Source organism: Microcaecilia unicolor, chromosome 1 (genome assembly GCF_901765095.1).
Source record: "Microcaecilia unicolor chromosome 1, aMicUni1.1, whole genome shotgun sequence".
Lineage (NCBI taxonomy): Eukaryota > Metazoa > Chordata > Amphibia > Gymnophiona > Siphonopidae > Microcaecilia > Microcaecilia unicolor.
Window position 1 is genome coordinate 435276219 of NC_044031.1, and position 18727 is coordinate 435294945.

The window sequence follows — 18727 nt, forward strand, 5'->3', positions numbered from 1 at the left end:
CCTTCAGCTCCCATCACAAGCAGGTACTTGCAGAGGAACTCTCCGCCCTTCTCAGCGCCAATGCGGTCGAGCCCGTACCACCCGGGCAGGAAGGGCAGGGATTCTATTCCAGGTACTTCCTTGTGGAAAAGAAAACAGGGGGGATGCGCCCCATCCTAGACCTGAGAGGCCTGAACAAATTCCTGGTCAAAGAAAAGTTCAGGATGCTTTCCTTGGGCACCCTTCTGCCAATGATTCAGAAAAACGATTGGCTATGTTCCCTGGATTTAAAGGACGCATACACTCGCATCCCGATACTGCAAGCTCACAGGCAGTATCTCAGATTCCGCCTGGGCGCACGGCATTTTCAGTATTGTGTGCTGCCCTTTGGGCTCGCCTCTGCCCCACAGGTGTTTACAAAGTGCCTCGTGGTGGTGGCGGCGTATCTATGCAAGCTGGGAGTGCACGTGTTCCCATATCTCGACGATTGGCTGGTCAAGAACACCTCGGAGGCAGGAGCCCTCCGGTCCATGCAGTGCACTATTCAACTCCTTGAGCTGCTGGGGTTTGTGATAAATTACCCAAAGTCCCATCTCCAGCCAACCCAGTCTCTGGAAATCATAGGAGCTCTGCTGAATACCCAGACGGCTCAGGCCTTCCTTCCCGAAGCGAGGGCCAACAACCTCCTGTCCCTGGCTTCGCAGACCAGAGCGTCTCAGCAGGTCACAGCTCGGCAGATGTTGAGACTTCTGGGTCATATGGCCTCCACAGTCCATGTGACTCCCATGGCTCGTCTTCACATGAGATCTGCTCAATGGACCCTAGCTTCCCAGTGGTTCCAAACCACCGGGAATCTAGAGGATGTCATCCGCCTCTCCACCAGTTGCCGCACTTCACTGCTCTGGTGGACCATTCGGACCAATTTGACCCTGGGACGTCCATTCCAAATTCCACAGCCCACGAAAGTGCTCACGACGGATGCATCTCGCCTGGGGTGGGGAGCTCATGTCGATGGGCTCCACACCCAGGGTCTGTGGTCCCTCCAGGAAAAGGATCTGCAGATCAACCTCCTGGAGCTCCGAGCGATCTGGAACGCACTGAAGGCTTTCAGAGATCGGCTCTCCTGCCAAATTATCCAAATTCGGACAGACAATCAGGTTGCAATGTATTACACCAACAAGCAGGGGGGCACCGGATCTCGCCCCTTGTGTCAGGAAGCCGTCGGGATGTGGCGTTGGGCTTGCCAATTCGGCATGCTCCTCCAAGCCACATACCTGGCAGGTGTAAACAACAGTCTGGCCGACAGACTGAGCAGAGTCATGCAACCGCACGAGTGGTCGCTCCATTCCAGAGTGGTACGCAAGGTCTTCCGAGAGTGGGGCACCCCCTTGGTGGACCTTTTCGCCTCTCAGACCAACCACAAGCTGCCTCTGTTCTGTTCCAGACTTCAGGCACACGGCAGGCTAGCGTCGGATGCTTTTCTCCTTCATTGGGGGACCGGCCTCCTGTATGCTTATCCTCCCATACCTTTGGTGGGGAAGACCTTACTGAAGCTCAAGCAAGACCGCGGCACCATGATTCTGATAGCGCCTTTTTGGCCCCGTCAGATCTGGTTCCCTCTTCTTCTGGAGTTGTCCTCAGAAGAACCGTGGAGATTGGAGTGTTTTCCGACTCTCATTTCGCAGAACGACGGAGCGTTGCTGCACCCCAACCTTCAGTCTCTGGCTCTCACGGCCTGGATGTTGAGGGCGTAGACTTCGCTGCGTTGGGTCTGTCGGAGGGTGTCTCCCGTGTCTTGCTTGCCTCTAGGAAGGATTCCACTAAAAAGAGTTACCTTTTCAAGTGGAGGAGGTTTGTCGTTTGGTGTGAGAGCAAGGCCCTAGACCCTCGTTCTTGCCCTGCACAGAACCTGCTTGAATACCTTCTGCACTTATCAGAGTCTGGCCTCAAGACCAACTCAGTAAGGAATCACCTTAGTGCGATTAGTGCTTACCATTATCGTGTGGAAGGTAAAGCCATCTCTGGAGAGCCTTTAGTCGTTTGATTCATGAGAGGCTTGCTTCTGTCAAAGCCCCCTATCAAGCCTCCTGCAGTGTCATGGGATCTCAACGTCGTCCTCACCCAGCTGATGAAACCTCCTTTTGAGCCACTGAATACCTGCCATCTGAAGTACTTGACCTGGAAGGTCATTTTCTTGGTGGCAGTTACTTCAGCTCGTAGGGTCAGTGAGCTTCAAGCCTTGGTAGCTCATGCTCCATATACCAAATTCAATCACAACAGAGTAGTGCTCCGCACCCACCCAAAGTTCCTGCCGAAGGTGGTGTCGGAGTTCCATCTTAACCAGTCAATTGTCTTGCCAACATTCTTTCCCAGACCGCATACCCGCCCTGCTGAACGTCAGTTGCACACATTGGACTGCAAGAGAGCATTGGCCTTCTACTTGGAGCGGACACAGCCCCACAGACAGTCCGCCCAATTGTTTGTTTCTTTCGACCCTAATAGTCTAGGTGTCGCTGTCGGGAAACGCACCATATTCAATTGGCTAGCATATTGCATTTCCTTCACTTACGCCCAGGCTGGGCTGGCTCTTGAGGGTCATGTCACGGCTCATAGTGTTAGAGCCATGGCAGCGTCAGTGGCCCACTTGAGTCAGCCACTATTGAAGAGATTTGCAAGGCTGCGACGTGGTCATCTGTCCACACATTCACATCACATTACTGCCTCCAGCAGGATACCCGACGCGACAGTCGGTTCGGGCAGTCGGTGCTGCAGAATCTGTTTGGGGTGTAAATCCAACTCCACCCTCCAGGACCCGCTTTGATTCTGGTCAGGCTGCACTCTCAGTTAGTTGTTCTTCGTAGGTCAATTTTCTGTTGTATCCTCGCCGTTGCGAGGTTCCATTGACCTGGGTTCTTGTTTTGAGTGAGCCTGAGAGCTAGGGATACCCCAGTCGTGAGAACAAGCAGCCTGCTTGTCCTCGGAGAAAGTGAATGATACATACCTGTAGCAGGTGTTCTCCGAGGACAGCAGGCTGATTGTTCTCACCTACCCTCCCTCCTCCCCTTTGGAGTTGCGTTTCATCATTTTGCTTGTCATTCAACTGGCGGGAACGGTCGCGCACGGGCGGGAAGACGGCCGCGCATGCGCGGTGGGCGTGCCCTGCGTGCGGACCGCCCACGAAGCTTCTTCCGGTTGGTGGGGGCTGCCGCGGACGTCACCCCAGTCGTGAGAACAATCAGCCTGCTGTCCTCGGAGAACACCTGCTACAGGTATGTATCATTCACTTTCTGCAAGCATTTGTGGGGGGGGGGGGCTGATAATGCTATCCCTCTTTGGGTTTATCAGTTTGTTGTGATGTGTATTTGTAAAATTATTTTTGTTACGTTAGCAGCTATTTATGTATGTATGATTTATGATCCGCCAAGCGCTTTGGGTTGTGTGGAATAAAAGTTTTATAAATACATAACAAATACTAGATTTTCTTGTTGGCAGTTGTTGACCCTTTACTAAAGAGTCTTATATATGTGACTGATGTCTTCAGAAAAAAAGGAAAGTTGCTAATGGATGTGCACTAAAGATAGAGGTCTACTATGCTCAAAAACCTCTTTGTTTTCTCGTTTCTATATGCTTGACTAAAATGGAAACCGAGAACATTTGTCCTTCTGCAGCAGCATGGGTAGTGCTGTACTTGTTTAGTAAAGAATTAAAGGCAGATATTCAGCTGCCCACTTGCCATTCATATTCTAACTGACCATTTGAAAGTACATATATGACTTTGTGTGGCCAGTTATTTATGTAGAATTTCCAGCTGCTTTTTAACTGTTCACACTTAAATGTATCAGTTATGTACATAATAGCTGAATTGTGCTTTTTCACTCATTCTTGCTCTATCCCAAATCATGTCCCTTTTCAGGACAAACTGATTTGGTAGTTTGACATACAGAATTGCCAGATATATCTGCAGAACAGCCACACATTTTTTTTAGAGCATTTATCCATGCTTGATACTCCCAATAGAAAGCTATAGAAAGTTCATTCCTCTTGGCTACACACATGGTAACGTGACTGACTTGCTATCTTTAGAGAACAGCTGTTGCAGGTAAGCAACTGTGCTTTTGTATTGGATTTGTAAAAACAAGTAAGATTTTTTTTCTGCTTTTCCACAGAAAACGACTTGAAGCTTCTGATACAGACTCATTTGGGAACGAGGTGTACACAGTCAAGTTTCAGAAGAAGGGAGAGTATGCTTTGTTTGGCTGTAAATATGACTTCAACCTGGAAGAGGTGGTCAATGTCCCAGAATTCCTGGTATATTTTCCTTTGCTGGTAGAGTAAGTAGATTTTTATTTTCTTTTATTTGAGATAAAGGTGAGGTCTCTTAGAATAGTAGTATCAGTGCTGGGTAAACAAATACAATAATTTGTTTTGCACAGTTTGAGTATAAAAAAAAAGTATGGAAAACATCTAAAGCATGGCTCTTGAAATTCTTCCCAAACTACCTTTATATATGTATGTGTGTATCTGTGTTTCTGGCCTCGAGGGAAAAGGAGAGGAGTGCTTTGAAAGGTGTGGGTCCCAAACAGTCCATAGGTTTGGAAAGTGTTGAAACAAAGTGTTGTGATCCATGTAACCATTAAATGTTCCTGTCAACAGATCTCAAAGGATGCATTTTACAATTTAACCACAGGATGCCACTGTCCCAAGGCAACAGATATTGTGTTTGTTCAGCACTGGGAAGCAGTACACAAAGCATCCAGTAGCAAATGACATGATTCAGTTGTTTTTAGATAGAAACATGGAAAGTTTTGGAAACAGAAAATTGTAGGAAGATAAAGACCATATGGCCTATCCAGTCTGCTCATCCATGCCATCTACTCACCCTATTACTCCCTTAGAGATCCTATATTCTTGTCCCAAGCTCTCTTGAATTCAGATACTGTTTTCATCTCCACCACTTCACCAGGAGGCTGTTCTGTGATTTCACCACCCTTTCCGTAAAGAAGTATTTTCTTGGGTTGCTTGTGAGTCTATCCCCTATCACCTTCATCCTATGTCCCTTCGTTCCAGAGCTTCCTTCCAATTGAAAGAGACTTGTGCCCTGTGCATTTATGCTGCGTAGGTATTTAAATGTCTCTATCATATCTCCCCCTCTCCCATCTGTCTTCCAAAATATACATATTGAGATCTTTAAGTAGGTCTCCATACACTTTATGAAGAAGACCACTAACCACTTTAGTATCCGCCCTTTAGGACTGACTACATCCTGTTTATATTTTTTTGAAGGTGCAGTTTCCAGAATTGTGCACAATATTCTAAATGAGGTCTCACCAGAGTCTTATACTGGTGTATCATCACCTTCGCCCCCTAAACTGTATTGTTCCCTCGAGTTTTTACATGATCCTGCATTTTTTAGCATTAAATCTTAGCTGCCAAATTCTAGACCATTCCTCTAGCTTCACTAAGTCCGTCTTCATTTTATCCACACCATCGGGGTGTGTACCCTATTTCAGATTTTGGTATCATTCGCAATGAGGCAAACTTTACCAGACAGCCCTTCAGCAATATCGCTTACAAAAATGTTTCCAGCCCAAGAACCAAACCTTGTGGCACACCACAAATCTGAATTATAAATTAGGCTGGATAATGGTAACTCACTTTGATGGAGGCTGCTGGTTGGAGTGATGAAGGAGATCCTCGCTGGAAAAGAAGTCTTTTGGTTGAAGAGTTGTTGCTGGAGCTTGGAGAAAGTCTTATCAGGTATGTGTGTGAAGTCTAGCAAGGATCATGGAGGTGCAGATCAGGAATCAAGAGAGCAAACTGAGCATTTTCCAGGCTTTTTATAATCTCTTGTTGGGCCATAGGCTGAAGTCAGGTAGGGTGTTCTCAATACAATGAAAATTCAGGGATACTTGAAAACTGGTTTTATCTAGTTTTGAGATGGTGAATGGTAACTGGTCACACGTTTTAATGACATCATAAGACTTTCTATCTGGACATCTGCTGTGATATACATCCAGAAGGCATCTGATAGTATTAAGAGTCTTTGAGAGTTTTGGTCTGCTTTTGTCAGATTAGATAGGTAGAAGGGGTTTTCAGTCTCTGAGTCATTGTCAACTTCTCCGTTATAGGCAGCCAACTCTGGAACGCCATACCAAGATACATCCGAACAACCAACGAACACCTACCCTTCCGTAAGCTGCTGAAAACTTACCTCTTCAAACAAGCCTACCCAAACAAACCAACATAATTTACGAACCTAATCCACACCTCGAACACTACATATACCTTAACCCTACCCCCACATCTCTTCCTCTTGTCCTACTCTATACAATTGTGTTATCTCTGTGATACTTTGTACTCTACATTGTAAGCCGCACTGAACCTGCTACCGAGCGGGAAAAAGCAGGGGGTATAAATGCCACAAATAAAATAAAATTGTCTGAGAATAGGTGGAGTTTCACTGTCTTTGTTAACTGCAGTCTCTGTGATTGCTGTCCATCTTAAGATTTTTGTTCTTTGGAGATGTGTTGATGGACTTAGGTATCCACCCAGCTAGTTTTTGTTACATGGGAGGGTGATGGTCAGGGCAATTTATCTGATACTGTTCCTATAAGTCTTTGCAGCTGTATATTTTAAATTTGTATCTGATCCATCAAAATCAATAACTCTGACATTTAAACTCATATCTTGCTACATATTTCAATAACTGACAATTAAACTCATATCATGCTACACTTGCATTTCCAAAAATGGCAAACGCTTTTATCAAGTTCAGTGCTGCACTTTCCAGCAATGCAACAGTAGAACAGTTATTTAGTTGCTCAGGACAAGTTTTAGTTACACAACAATACTTTCTTAGTGATAACTTGAGAAATTGTTTTTTCTGCAGTATAAATTGAAGTTACATGCTGAAAATGCTGAGACTTTTTAACCAGATGACAGAGTAACCGTAAAATACATAGCATTAGTTAATTAGTGATTTTCTGAGAATTTATCAACTCTGTTTTTAAATATTAAAACACATTTCTTCCAAAGTGCAATGGTTGTACAATTGATTTTAAGGCAAATTAAAATGCCATCGAAGTAGTTAACTACTTTTGCAGTATTTGTCTCGTATAGTTAATCAGGTAATTATACTCCTTTTTTTTAGTAAACTATAATTAATGTTTAAACTACTTTTTAAGTTGGCAGCTGACACTATTTGTTTGGAAGTTGTTTCTTTTAGCAAGGTAGGATATACTGCTTGTGCTGGAGAAAAAAAGCACCAATTCTGATAGTCGAGAGGGAAGTTATTTCAGATGATAATGATGGCAAGCAGAGAGCAGGAAACTAAGAAGGTGGAAGGATTTTCTGCGAATGTGGGAACCTTTTTGGAGTACACTGATATAATAGGCTAGAAGTGTGTTGAATAAGTGAAAAGGATGAGAACTAGTGTACTTGCAAGTAGATATAGGCCAAGTCACCTAGGCTTGCCAGGAAAATGGGTAGGGGGGTATCTGATTAAAAGCTATTGAAATTGGGAGGGAAGAATATGTCATCCTCTAACTTGTATGGTTCATCCAGTCTGCCCAGTGTATCTGGACACCCTCACTGGCGAGAATATACCTCTCCACTTCCACACTCCAGCACCCTGGGGAAGACACACCCATACCTCTATTTCCTGATCACAGAAAACATTTCTTCATGATGAAACACCAGTAACACAAACTGGACAGCTGACCATTTGCCACCACGCGAGCTCCATTTAGGCTTATTCATTCTTGTAACACAATACAACTACACCATGCGAATAGTCTGAAAAGTGGATTTATTATTATGTTTATAATGTTTGTGACTATGCAAGGCCATATTTTCCTTCCCCTTCCCATTGAGATACATAGCACCTCCAATTTTAACATATCGTGTGAATGTGATATAAAATAAATGTACTTGATCCTGATCTGTCTTTTTTATATATGCACTTTAAAGTGTTTTAAATGTGCTCAGACCATACGGTTTACACCCATTTTATCCACAAGAGGAATATGTGGTGGTGTCACAATGGAACCATTATTGCACATACGATGTTCCGCCTCCTAATAATTGTGTATGTACATACAGCTGAGCCCAAGTAGATCTTTATCACCAGTATATACATATATCTATAACAAATATATTTAGGTCATAAACTACTCACATTAAATACTATTAAGTTACCTCCACCCATACAATATGGTGCATTTCATATTACCATCCAATACATAGATAATAGACCATATAATCCAACATTTGTTTGAACCTAAAGGAGTTATATACTAAAGGGAGCAGTTGTTGTGATGGCAAGAATGGAATGGATGAGTGATATGTGATTTTAATGAAGCACGAGCACATATACCCCAAGGGAAGTGAAATAACTGTGTGAATATATGTGTTTATCGTATTGTAGGTTGGTTTATGTAAGATATGTGGGGGAAGTGAGTTCAGGGTGTCATGAATTAGTATATACCTCCTTTAGGTTCAAACAAATGTTGGATTATATGGTCTATTATCTGTGTATTGGATGGTAATATGAAATGCACCATATTGTGTGGGTGGAGGTCTGAGCTTAAGCTTAATAGTATTTAATGTGAGTACATAAGTACATAAGTAATGCCATACTGGGAAAAGACCAAGGGTCCATCGAGCCCAGCATCCTGTCCACGACAGCGGCATATCCAGGCCAAGGGCACCTGGCAAGCTTCCCAAACGTACAAACATTCTATACATGTTATTCCTGGAATTTTGGATTTTTCCAAGTCCGTTTAGTAGCGGTTTATGGACTTGTCCTTTAGGAAACCGTCCAACCCCTTTTTAAACTCTGCTAAGCTAACCGCCTTCACCACATTTTCCGGCAATGAATTCCAGAGTTTAATTACACGTTGGGTGAAGAAAATTTTCTCCGATTTGTTTAAATTTACTACACTGTAGTTTAATCGCATACCCCCTAGTCCTAGTATTTTTGGAAAGCGTGAACAGACGCTTCACATCCACCTGTTCCACTCCACTCATTATTTTATATACCTCTATCATGTCTCCCCTCAGCCGTCTCTTCTCCAAGCTGAATAGCCCTAGCCTCCTTAGTCTTTCTTCATAGGGAAGTCGTCCCTTCGCTGCACCTTTTCCAATTCTACTATATCTTTCTTGAGATGCGGCGACCAGAATTGAACACAATACTCAAGGTGCGGTCGCACCATGGAGCGATACAACGGCATTATAACATCCTCACACCTGTTTTCCACACCTTTCCTAATAATACCCAACATTCTATTAGCTTTCCTAGTCGCAGCAGCACACTGAGCAGAAAGTTTCAGTGTGTTATCGACGACGACGACACCCAGATCCCTTTCTTGGTCCGTAAATCCTAACGTGGAACCTTGCATGACGTAGCTATAATTCGGGTTCTTTTTTCCCACATGCATCACCTTGCACTTGCTCACATTAAACGTCATCTGCCATTTAGCCGCCCAGTCTCCCAGTCTCGTAAGGTCCTCTTGTAATTTTTCACAATCCTGTCGCGAGTTAACGACTTTGAATAACTTTGTGTCATCAGCAAATTTAATTACCTCGCTAGTTCCTCCCATCTCTAAATCATTTATAAATATATTAAAAAGCAGCGGTCCTAGCACAGACCCCTGAGGAACCCCACTAACTACCTTTCTTCATTGTAAATACTGCCCATTTAACCCCACTCTCTGCTTCCTATCCTTCAACCAGTTTTTAATCCACAATAGGACATTTCCTCCTATCCCATGACCCTTCAATTTCCTCTGTAGCCTTTCATGAGGTACCTTGTCAAATGCCTTTTGAAAATCGAGATACACAATATCAACCGGCTCCCCTTTGTCCACATGTTTGTTTACTCCTTCAAAGAATTGAAGTAAATTGGTCAGGCAAGATTTCCCCACACAAAAGCCGTGCTGACTCGGTCTCAGTAATCCATGTCCTCGGATGTGCTCTGTAATTTTGTTTTTAATAATAGTCTCTAGTCTCTAGTTTATGACCTATATATATTTGTTATAGATGTATGTATATACTGGTGATAAAGACCTACTTTGGCTCAGCTATATGTACATACACAATTATTAGGAGGTGGAACATCGTATGTGCAATGATGGTCCCATTGTGACACCACCACATATTCCTCTTGGGGATAAAATGGGTGTAAACGGTATGGTCTGAGCACATTTAAAACACTTTATAATATTTTATAACACTTTAAAGTGCATATATAAAAAAGATAAATTATTTTGAACACAAGTTTATTATAGTGAGTTTATGGTTTAATTTGGTTTGTTGGATTTGTTCTTCTTGATTTTTTTGTGATTTGCTATTTTTGGGACACAAATCATAGAAGTCTGCCTGGCATTTGCCTTTCTTCCCAACTACTGGAGTTGCTGTTGAAGCCCATTCTTGACCATAATACCTCAATAGATTCAATCCTCTTTCTGTGTAGGGATCCTCTATTGTCTCCACCACCACCTCTACTGGGAGAGTGTTCTAGGCATCCACCACCCTCTCCGTGAAAACGTATTTCTTGATATTTTCTTCAAAGTTTACTAGCCTGCAATCTCTGTTCATGCCCTCTGGTTCTACTGCTTCCCCACCTATGAAAAAGATTTGTTGGTGTGTTAATAACTGTTAAGTATTTAAATGTTTGTATATCTCTGTTCCCCAATTGCCCCTTTCTTCTAGGGTATACATATACAGTTCTTCAAGTTTCTTATACATCTTTTGGTACAAACCCCAAACCATTTTTCTTGCCTTCCTCTGAACCACTTAGTCTTTTAATATCCTTAGCGAGATATAGCCTCAAACTCTCTGTGAGAGTTCACCAACGACTTGTACAGTAGTATTAACACCTCCTTTGTTGTGCTGGTTATGCTTCTCTATGCATCGTAGCATTCTTCTGGCTATGGTCACCGCCTTATCTTGTTGTTTTTCTGTCTTGAGATCGTCGGACACTATCACCCCACGGTCTCTCTCCCAGTCCATGTATATCAGCCCTAGCACATACAGCTCCTTTTGTTTTTCTGTTACCTAAGGGTATCACTCTGCATATCTTTGCATTAAGTTTTAACTGCCAAACATTAGACCATTCCAGGGTGTTCAATCTGGCACAAATCTTCGTGTCAGCTACAAAAAGGCAAGCTTTTCATTCTAATCTTTCAGCAATGTTGCCCACAAATATATTGAATAGAATCTGCTCCAGTACTGATCCTTGAGGCACTGTGCATCTCACCTCTCTTTCCAAGGAGCGAAATCCATTTACCACCAACCTCTTTCATCTGTCAGTCAGCCAGTTTCTAATCCAGTTCACCACTTTGGGTCCTAACTTTAGCCCGCTCATTATATTCATGAGCCTCCTTGGAGGAACTGGGCCAAAGGCTTTACTGAAATCCAATTAGATTACTTCAAGCATGGGTCTTCAGTCCAGTTCTGTGGTCACTTAATAAATCTGATTCATTTCTTTGGGCATGATTTTCCTTTGCTAAAGCCATGCTTCTTTGGATGTTGTAAGCCATTCCAGGAAGTTCACTATCCTTTCCTTCATCAGTGCCTCTAGTACTTTTCCAACCACCAAAGTGAGGCTTACCAGCCTGTAGTTTCCCACTTCTTCTCTGTCACCGTTTTTGTGAAGAGGGACTATATTCACTCTTCTCCAATCCCTTGGAACCTCTCCCAACTCCAAGGATCTAAGAAGGGATCCACAAGAACCGCTCTGAGCTCCATCGATATCCTCAGATGGCTCTCATCTGGCCCCATGAATTTGTCCATGTCCAGTTTTTTCAAATTGTTCTTAAACACTTTCTTTCACAAACTGTGTAATATCTAATTCATTCCTATATGTAGATTTGTCTGCTGACAGGTCCTTCTCCAGAAATTTCTTAAATAAACGCAGAAAAGAGCACATTTTTCATCATCACTCTCCACAGTGGTTCTCAGCATATTTGTCGTACCATTTCTAGCCTTCAGTATACCTGAAAAAGTCTTGTCACCTCTCTTTACATTTCTAGCCATTTTTTCTTCTGTATGTGCTTTTGCCAGCCATATTTCTCTCTTCTCTTTGAGTTTTCTTTTCTCTGTTTCTCTTGCTTTCTTCTGTGTTTAAGTGCTACCACTTTGGCCTTTTATGTTTTCACCTACTTGTTTTATTTTCCCTCTTGCTTTTCTTAATTTTCTTTACACAGAATTGCCATGTTGATAGCTCCTTGTAGCTTGGACCACGGTCTTTCCACTTCTCTTATGTCCTTCCGCCCATCATTTCTTTCTTCATGTACACCCTCCTTTTACTAAAGTCGGCATGATTGAAGTCCAGGACTTGGTTTTGTGTGTCTGTGCTCTGCTCATGTATCACACCATACTGTGTGATCACTACTGACCAGGTGGGCATCCACCTGGATGTTAGACACACTTTATCCATTTGTCAACATTGGATCTGTCACCGCTGGTCTGAATTGAGCTCTTTGAAAGGCATCCACGATCCATCTCCTTTTTGTTTATGCAGTTGAAACATTCCAATCTGCATATGGCAGGTTGAAATCTCCCAGCAATAGTACTTCACTTTTCATTCCCAGCTTTTGGATATTTGCAGCCAGATCTATATTTATATCGGTGGTCTGTAGGTGACACCTGTGGGTTCTACAGGTTCCATATTATCTCTTTCCGAGATGATCTATATCACTTCCTCCTTTCTACAGGTTCCATATTATCTCTTTCCGAGATGATCTATATCACTTCCTCCTTTCTCTAGGTCCCCTGCATTTCAGCTATTTAATATTTGCAGTGTCATTCTACCACCCCCTCCCCCCTTTGGCCATCCCTATTCTTCCTAGTAAAGAAAAAAATTCTGTTCTAATATAGTTGCATCCTATTCATGAGAATTATTGAGCCATGTCTCTGTGATAGCAACAATATCTAAGTCTGTCTCTAACATCAGGTTTTGCAGATCTGGGACTTTATTTTTTAGACTGCATGCATTTGTGCTCATTGCTTACCAGCTACATTTAATTGGTACTCTCATCTTTATAGTTTTTTGCCTTGTCTACCCTTCTCCTTGGTTGTTGAGTCAGTTGCCGAGATGGTAGGTTATATTATTAACATTTATTAAAAACATTTATAACCCGCACAATCTTTAGAGCTCTTGGCGGCTTACAATAAGTATATTCATAGTAATGAAATGACAAATCATTACAAAAACATAACCATCACATACATGCCACACCAAAGACTCCACACATAGCAAGGAAACTAACATCAACTACACATTACTCACTAGTTTACCAAAGCAGGTATGACTCATACCTAAACAAAGGCTTGCTGGTTGCCAAATGCTTCTAAGAATAACTATGCTTTAAGCTCCCTTCTAAATTGATCTAAGGCCTTCAAAGAATTTATGTACATAAGCAACTTGTTCCACAATTTTGCCCCCTGAACTTTAAAAGAAGATCTGTGGTATTCATCTAGTTTGATAATTTGAAAAGATGGCACTTCCAAAAAAGGTTAGCGTTAGAAGATCTCAAAGATCTTGCAGGTCTTTCCCACTGCTGTCATGATTTTGCTGAGTGTGACTATCTGAACTCACCTGCTTCCATTTTCTACCCCTACCATCTAGTTTAACTACCTAGAAACATATTGAGGTGCATTTTCAAAGCAGACTTACAAAGTTCCATAGTAACCTAAGTGCTTTGAAAATGAGCCCCATTGTCTGAATTTTTGAACAAGAATTCTCTATCCTGCCACAGAAAAATATAGCCTGTCTTCAAGCTTTTTGTTTTTCCGTATATTGCCTCATTCTTCTCCGTTTCTAAAATCTTCTTGTTGACACCAAGCTTTGAGCCATTTATTGACCTTATCTGTATTATGTAGTCTTTGCTTTCCCTTTCCACATACTACTACTACTACTACTACTACTTAACATTTCTAAAGCGCTACTAGGGTTACGCAGCGCTGTACAATTTACATAGAGGGACAGTCCCTGCTCAAAGAGCTTACAATCTAGTAGACAAGTGAACGGTCAAATTGGGGCAATCTGGATTTACTGAACGGTAAGAGTTAGGTGTCGAACGTAGCAATGAAGAGGTGGGTTTTAAGCAGAGACTTGAAGATGGGCAGGGAGGGGGCTTGGTGTATGGGCTCAGGAAGGTTGTTCCAAGCATAGGGTAAGGCGAGGCAGAATGAGCGGAGCCTGGAGTTGGCGGTGGTGGAGAAGGGTACAGAGAGGAGGGATTTGTCCTGTGAACGGAGGTTTCGGGCGGGAACGTAAGGGGAGATGAGGGTAAAAAGGTAGTGAGGGACAGCAGACTGAGTGCATTTGTAGTGTTTTTAATTACCTCTTCTTATAGACCTCTTTCTGACTCTGTCATACGGGGGACTAAAGGTACTTATTTCATATAACAGATTCTGTATAGTTTCTCTGACCTCCATTGTCACCCAATCACAAGGTCTATTCTGGGGTGGCATTAGGAGCCGTAATTGAAAACTAATTCCCATAATTACTGCTTTCTGTTTGTTTTCTGGATCTAGATATACTCTGGGCCATTTATGTTCCCACATAAATCTTATTAAACATCTGTCTAAGTTTCTGCAAAGACTGAGTGTCACTTGTATATGATCTACCTGGTAGGCTAAATGTAAGGTAAAGAGAAGATAGAATCAATAAAAATAAAGACAGAGATAGGTTTAGATAGATAGATACATTTTATTTCTTACCCAAACACAGGTCTTCAAGTTGATACAAATACAGACATCAGATTCTGGTTTCAGCCGCACAGGGCTTCGCCGTCTGACAGAAGCTTCGGAGAAGACTCTCAAACTATGCCAAAATCTCCCATCTTTTATACTCTATCCTCTCCATAGAAGTGAATGGTGAGATACCTTGCTCCTAATCTTTCTCACTTTCTGAGATCATACTTTCCCACGCGATCTGCTATCTGATGTGCCCACCTCCTTCCGTTCTCAGCTACTGCTAATTATCAACATGTTTTGGGAAGCGTTGAGATAACAGTTTCACATCTTCCGGCTGCAATACTTTTCATACTTTTCATACCTTTCATACCATTTCATGAACTCTGTATTACCTCTGTATCATTGTATACCAAAACTAATAAGCTCCATTTTATTCATCTGATCTTTCATTACAGGTGCTATATTTGATTTAAAAATTGTACCAATTTGTGTCAGAAGTCATTATTCAGACCTGCTCTTTGCAGATTCTCAAATATTAAATCATTTACTTGTTGTTTGGCCTAATCAGTACTTTTTCAGTTGTTTTCGGCTGCATAGCTTTGGCCATCACTATTCCAGTGGTAGCCTTAAAGCTAGGCCATATATTAACATTCCCCTCTTCACCCTATCCCATAGGGTGACACCAGGGTTAACGTACCTTGGCACCATCCATTCCAGAAGGTATTCTATGAGGCCATAAAATTATCTGAGTCTTAAGATCAGCTGGTACAATTTGTTTCGTTTTTGGTTTGAAAGTATCATCTCGGCAGTACTTCAATTATGTCAATCCTACTAAAACCTATGGTTACTACAATATAATTTTTCTTCAACCTTTTAATATGCAGGTTCTATCTTATTCTTATGTATGTCAATATATTTATATTGTTATAAATCACAAATTCATTGGTTATATACTGATTATATCTTAATTATACATTTGCATAGATTTGCACAATTGATCACATCATCTTATACAGCTTTATATGGTTACATTCTATCCCTGTGCGTTATTATCTGATTATACAGTTGCAGACATCTCTCCAGTGTCTCTAACAGTTGCATAGCGATTGGTACTTCTCGGAGGGAGATAGTCCAATGTGTTTTCTCCTGTGGTGTTGGGAAGGAGATTTTCGTACAGGGCATATTGTCCTGCTGTGGTCCTTTTCATTATTGCGGTTTCAATTAAGCGTTCTACTAAGCCTCTAGCACAAGGGATTATGCAACATCCTACTAAAACAAAAATTGCTACCACTATGATTATAGTCGTGGCTGCTGAAATGATAAATGTTTTCCATTTACCAAAAGCTCTATCCATCCAACCTGTCCAGGATGTATCAACGCCAGAGTTCTCTGCCAATTCTTGCGACAGTGAGGTTAAGCCTTCTAAAGCTCTGGTAATTGATCCATCTGGAGCTGTATTGTTGGGGATAAAGGTGCAACACTGGGTGCCTATCTTTTGGCACACCCCTCCATCCGCTGCTAGAAGTTGGTCAAGAACTAATCTATTTTCCAACGTCATCCGGCTAGTGGCGTCTAATTGTGTTGCAATTCCTTGAACTGCATCCCTAGTGTAATTCACAAATCTCTGCTGATTGTAATATATATAGTTGATCCAGTCAAGATTCTTATTGATAGTCGCCCACCAAAAGAAAACTGATTCAAATCCTGCAGCTACCTGGTTTCTGGCTTTAAACTCATCAGGAACCCCTCTTGGAACTCCAATAGCATCTATATAGACCCGATCATCAAAAGATCCAGGCATTGCATTTCTCTTCACTCGTGAGGAAGAGCTGCTATGAGGAGGAGGCAAGGATGCTATAATGATTGGAATGACCAATTTTACTAGGGCACATCTGCCTGTCCAATTGTTAGGAAGTGTATGGCGGATAGTGCGGGTTCCACAGTACCACCATATGTCTGCTCTAGCTTGTGAGAACCGTGTTAGGTTCAGATTTTGCAGAGTCCCATTTCCTAAGGTTGTGTTACAATTGGTTAAGTTTCCTAAAAACCGTGTCTTTTTCACCCCATATCGTTCCAGACATGTATGATATTTGGTAGCAGGATTTGGAATCCTGAATGCAGGTGGGACCCTCATCCGAGGGGGTAAGTAGGGGTGGTGCTCGTCAAGATGTTGACAAGACTGATTTATGTCCTCTTTAACCTGCAATAACTGCAACATACACCAAAATCCATCTGGATCATTTTGGAGATCTAAGGGGAAAGGAACAACTGTTGGTTCTGCTCTTGCATGGGAACAAAAATAACAATTAGAGATATTCAGACTCTTTGTTGTATAATGTGCCCATTCGAGCCATAGGTTTGTCTCTCCAAATCCTGTTTCCAGTGCCACTAAATCTTTAGAATTATTAATTGGTACAATCTGGTAGGGAATTTTTATTTCTGGGATCTTTGTCGGCACTAAAGGATTGGTCGCTGTAGGTTGGGCTGGGGGTGGAACAATCTTGAATTTTCCAATGGGGTCTCTACCTGTGGCATCAATTCCTATGGAATAAGTTCTGTATGTAACATCCGTTACTCCTCTAAAAGTGATAGCCACTGGATTACATTTGGTCATTTGGCAGAGGCCAGTGACTCGCAATTTCATGATGGAAATGCTCCTTTTTAGATCTGGAATCTCAGTACCTGAGTAGGGAACCCATGAACCTGTATACCACCATACTTGTGCCCAACTTCCACAATTGGGGAAGGGACACAGGTATACTTCAAAAGCTGACAAATATTGCTGCACAGGATGTTCCCCACACATTGTGTAAGCACACACATCAAGGGTGATAGTGGTTGTGTCCTTGGTAGGGGGTAATGTTATTTCATAAGTGGTTGTAAATTGTTCTTGAAAATTTGCTAGGTACTGTGTTCCATGTATCATGGGTGTGGTGAGCACACACAACAGGAGGGCTAAGCACTTCATGTTGGTAGTTTTCATAATGAGGCACGGTATCACAATTGTACGAAAGGTAAGTAACGGCTACTAATTAAGGAGAGCGACAAATTTATCCCAAGGGTTTTAGCCCATCATTTCTTTCTTCATGTACACCCTCCTTTTACTAAAGTCGGCATGATTGAAGTCCAGGACTTGGTTTTGTGTGTCTGTGCTCTGCTCATGTATCACACCATACTGTGTGATCACTACTGACCAGGTGGGCATCCACCTGGATGTTAGACACACTTTATCCATTTGTCAACATTGGATCTGTCACCGCTGGTCTGAATTGAGCTCTTTGAAAGGCATCCACGATCCATCTCCTTTTTGTTTATGCAGTTGAAACATTCCAATCTGCATATGGCAGGTTGAAATCTCCCAGCAATAGTACTTCACTTTTCATTCCCAGCTTTTGGATATTTGCAGCCAGATCTATATTTATATCGGTGGTCTGTAGGTGACACCTGTGGGTTCTACAGGTTCCATATTATCTCTTTCCGAGATGATCTATATCACTTCCTCCTTTCTACAGGTTCCATATTATCTCTTTCCGAGATGATCTATATCACTTCCTCCTTTCTACAGGTTCCATATTATCTCTTTCCGAGATGATCTATATCACTTCCTCCTTTCTCTAGGTCCCCTGCATTTCAGCTATTTAATATTTGCAGTGTCATTCTACCACCCCCTCCCCCCTTTGGCCATCCCTATTCTTCCTAGTAAAGAAAAAAATTCTGTTCTAATATAGTTGCATCCTATTCATGAGAATTATTGAGCCATGTCTCTGTGATAGCAACAATATCTAAGTCTGTCTCTAACATCAGGTTTTGCAGATCTGGGACTTTATTTTTTAGACTGCATGCATTTGTGCTCATTGCTTACCAGCTACATTTAATTGGTACTCTCATCTTTATAGTTTTTTGCCTTGTCTACCCTTCTCCTTGGTTGTTGAGTCAGTTGCCGAGATGGTAGGTTATATTATTAACATTTATTAAAAACATTTATAACCCGCACAATCTTTAGAGCTCTTGGCGGCTTACAATAAGTATATTCATAGTAATGAAA

At 42.1% G+C, this 18727-nt stretch overlaps 1 protein-coding gene across 5 annotated transcripts in view; it reads left to right on the forward strand.

Moving 5' to 3' along the window:
• The window catches only part of LOC115476258 (mRNA cap guanine-N7 methyltransferase-like), a gene marked incomplete at its 3' end in the record, with an annotated part of 148199 nt that overhangs the window by 119077 nt on the left and 10395 nt on the right, over positions 1-18727 (forward strand). For all 5 annotated transcript variants that reach the window (XM_030212557.1, XM_030212544.1, XM_030212551.1 and 2 more), the window contains 1 exon segment: positions 4146-4310. In XM_030212557.1, coding sequence (XP_030068417.1) covers positions 4146-4310 — 165 coding nt within the window.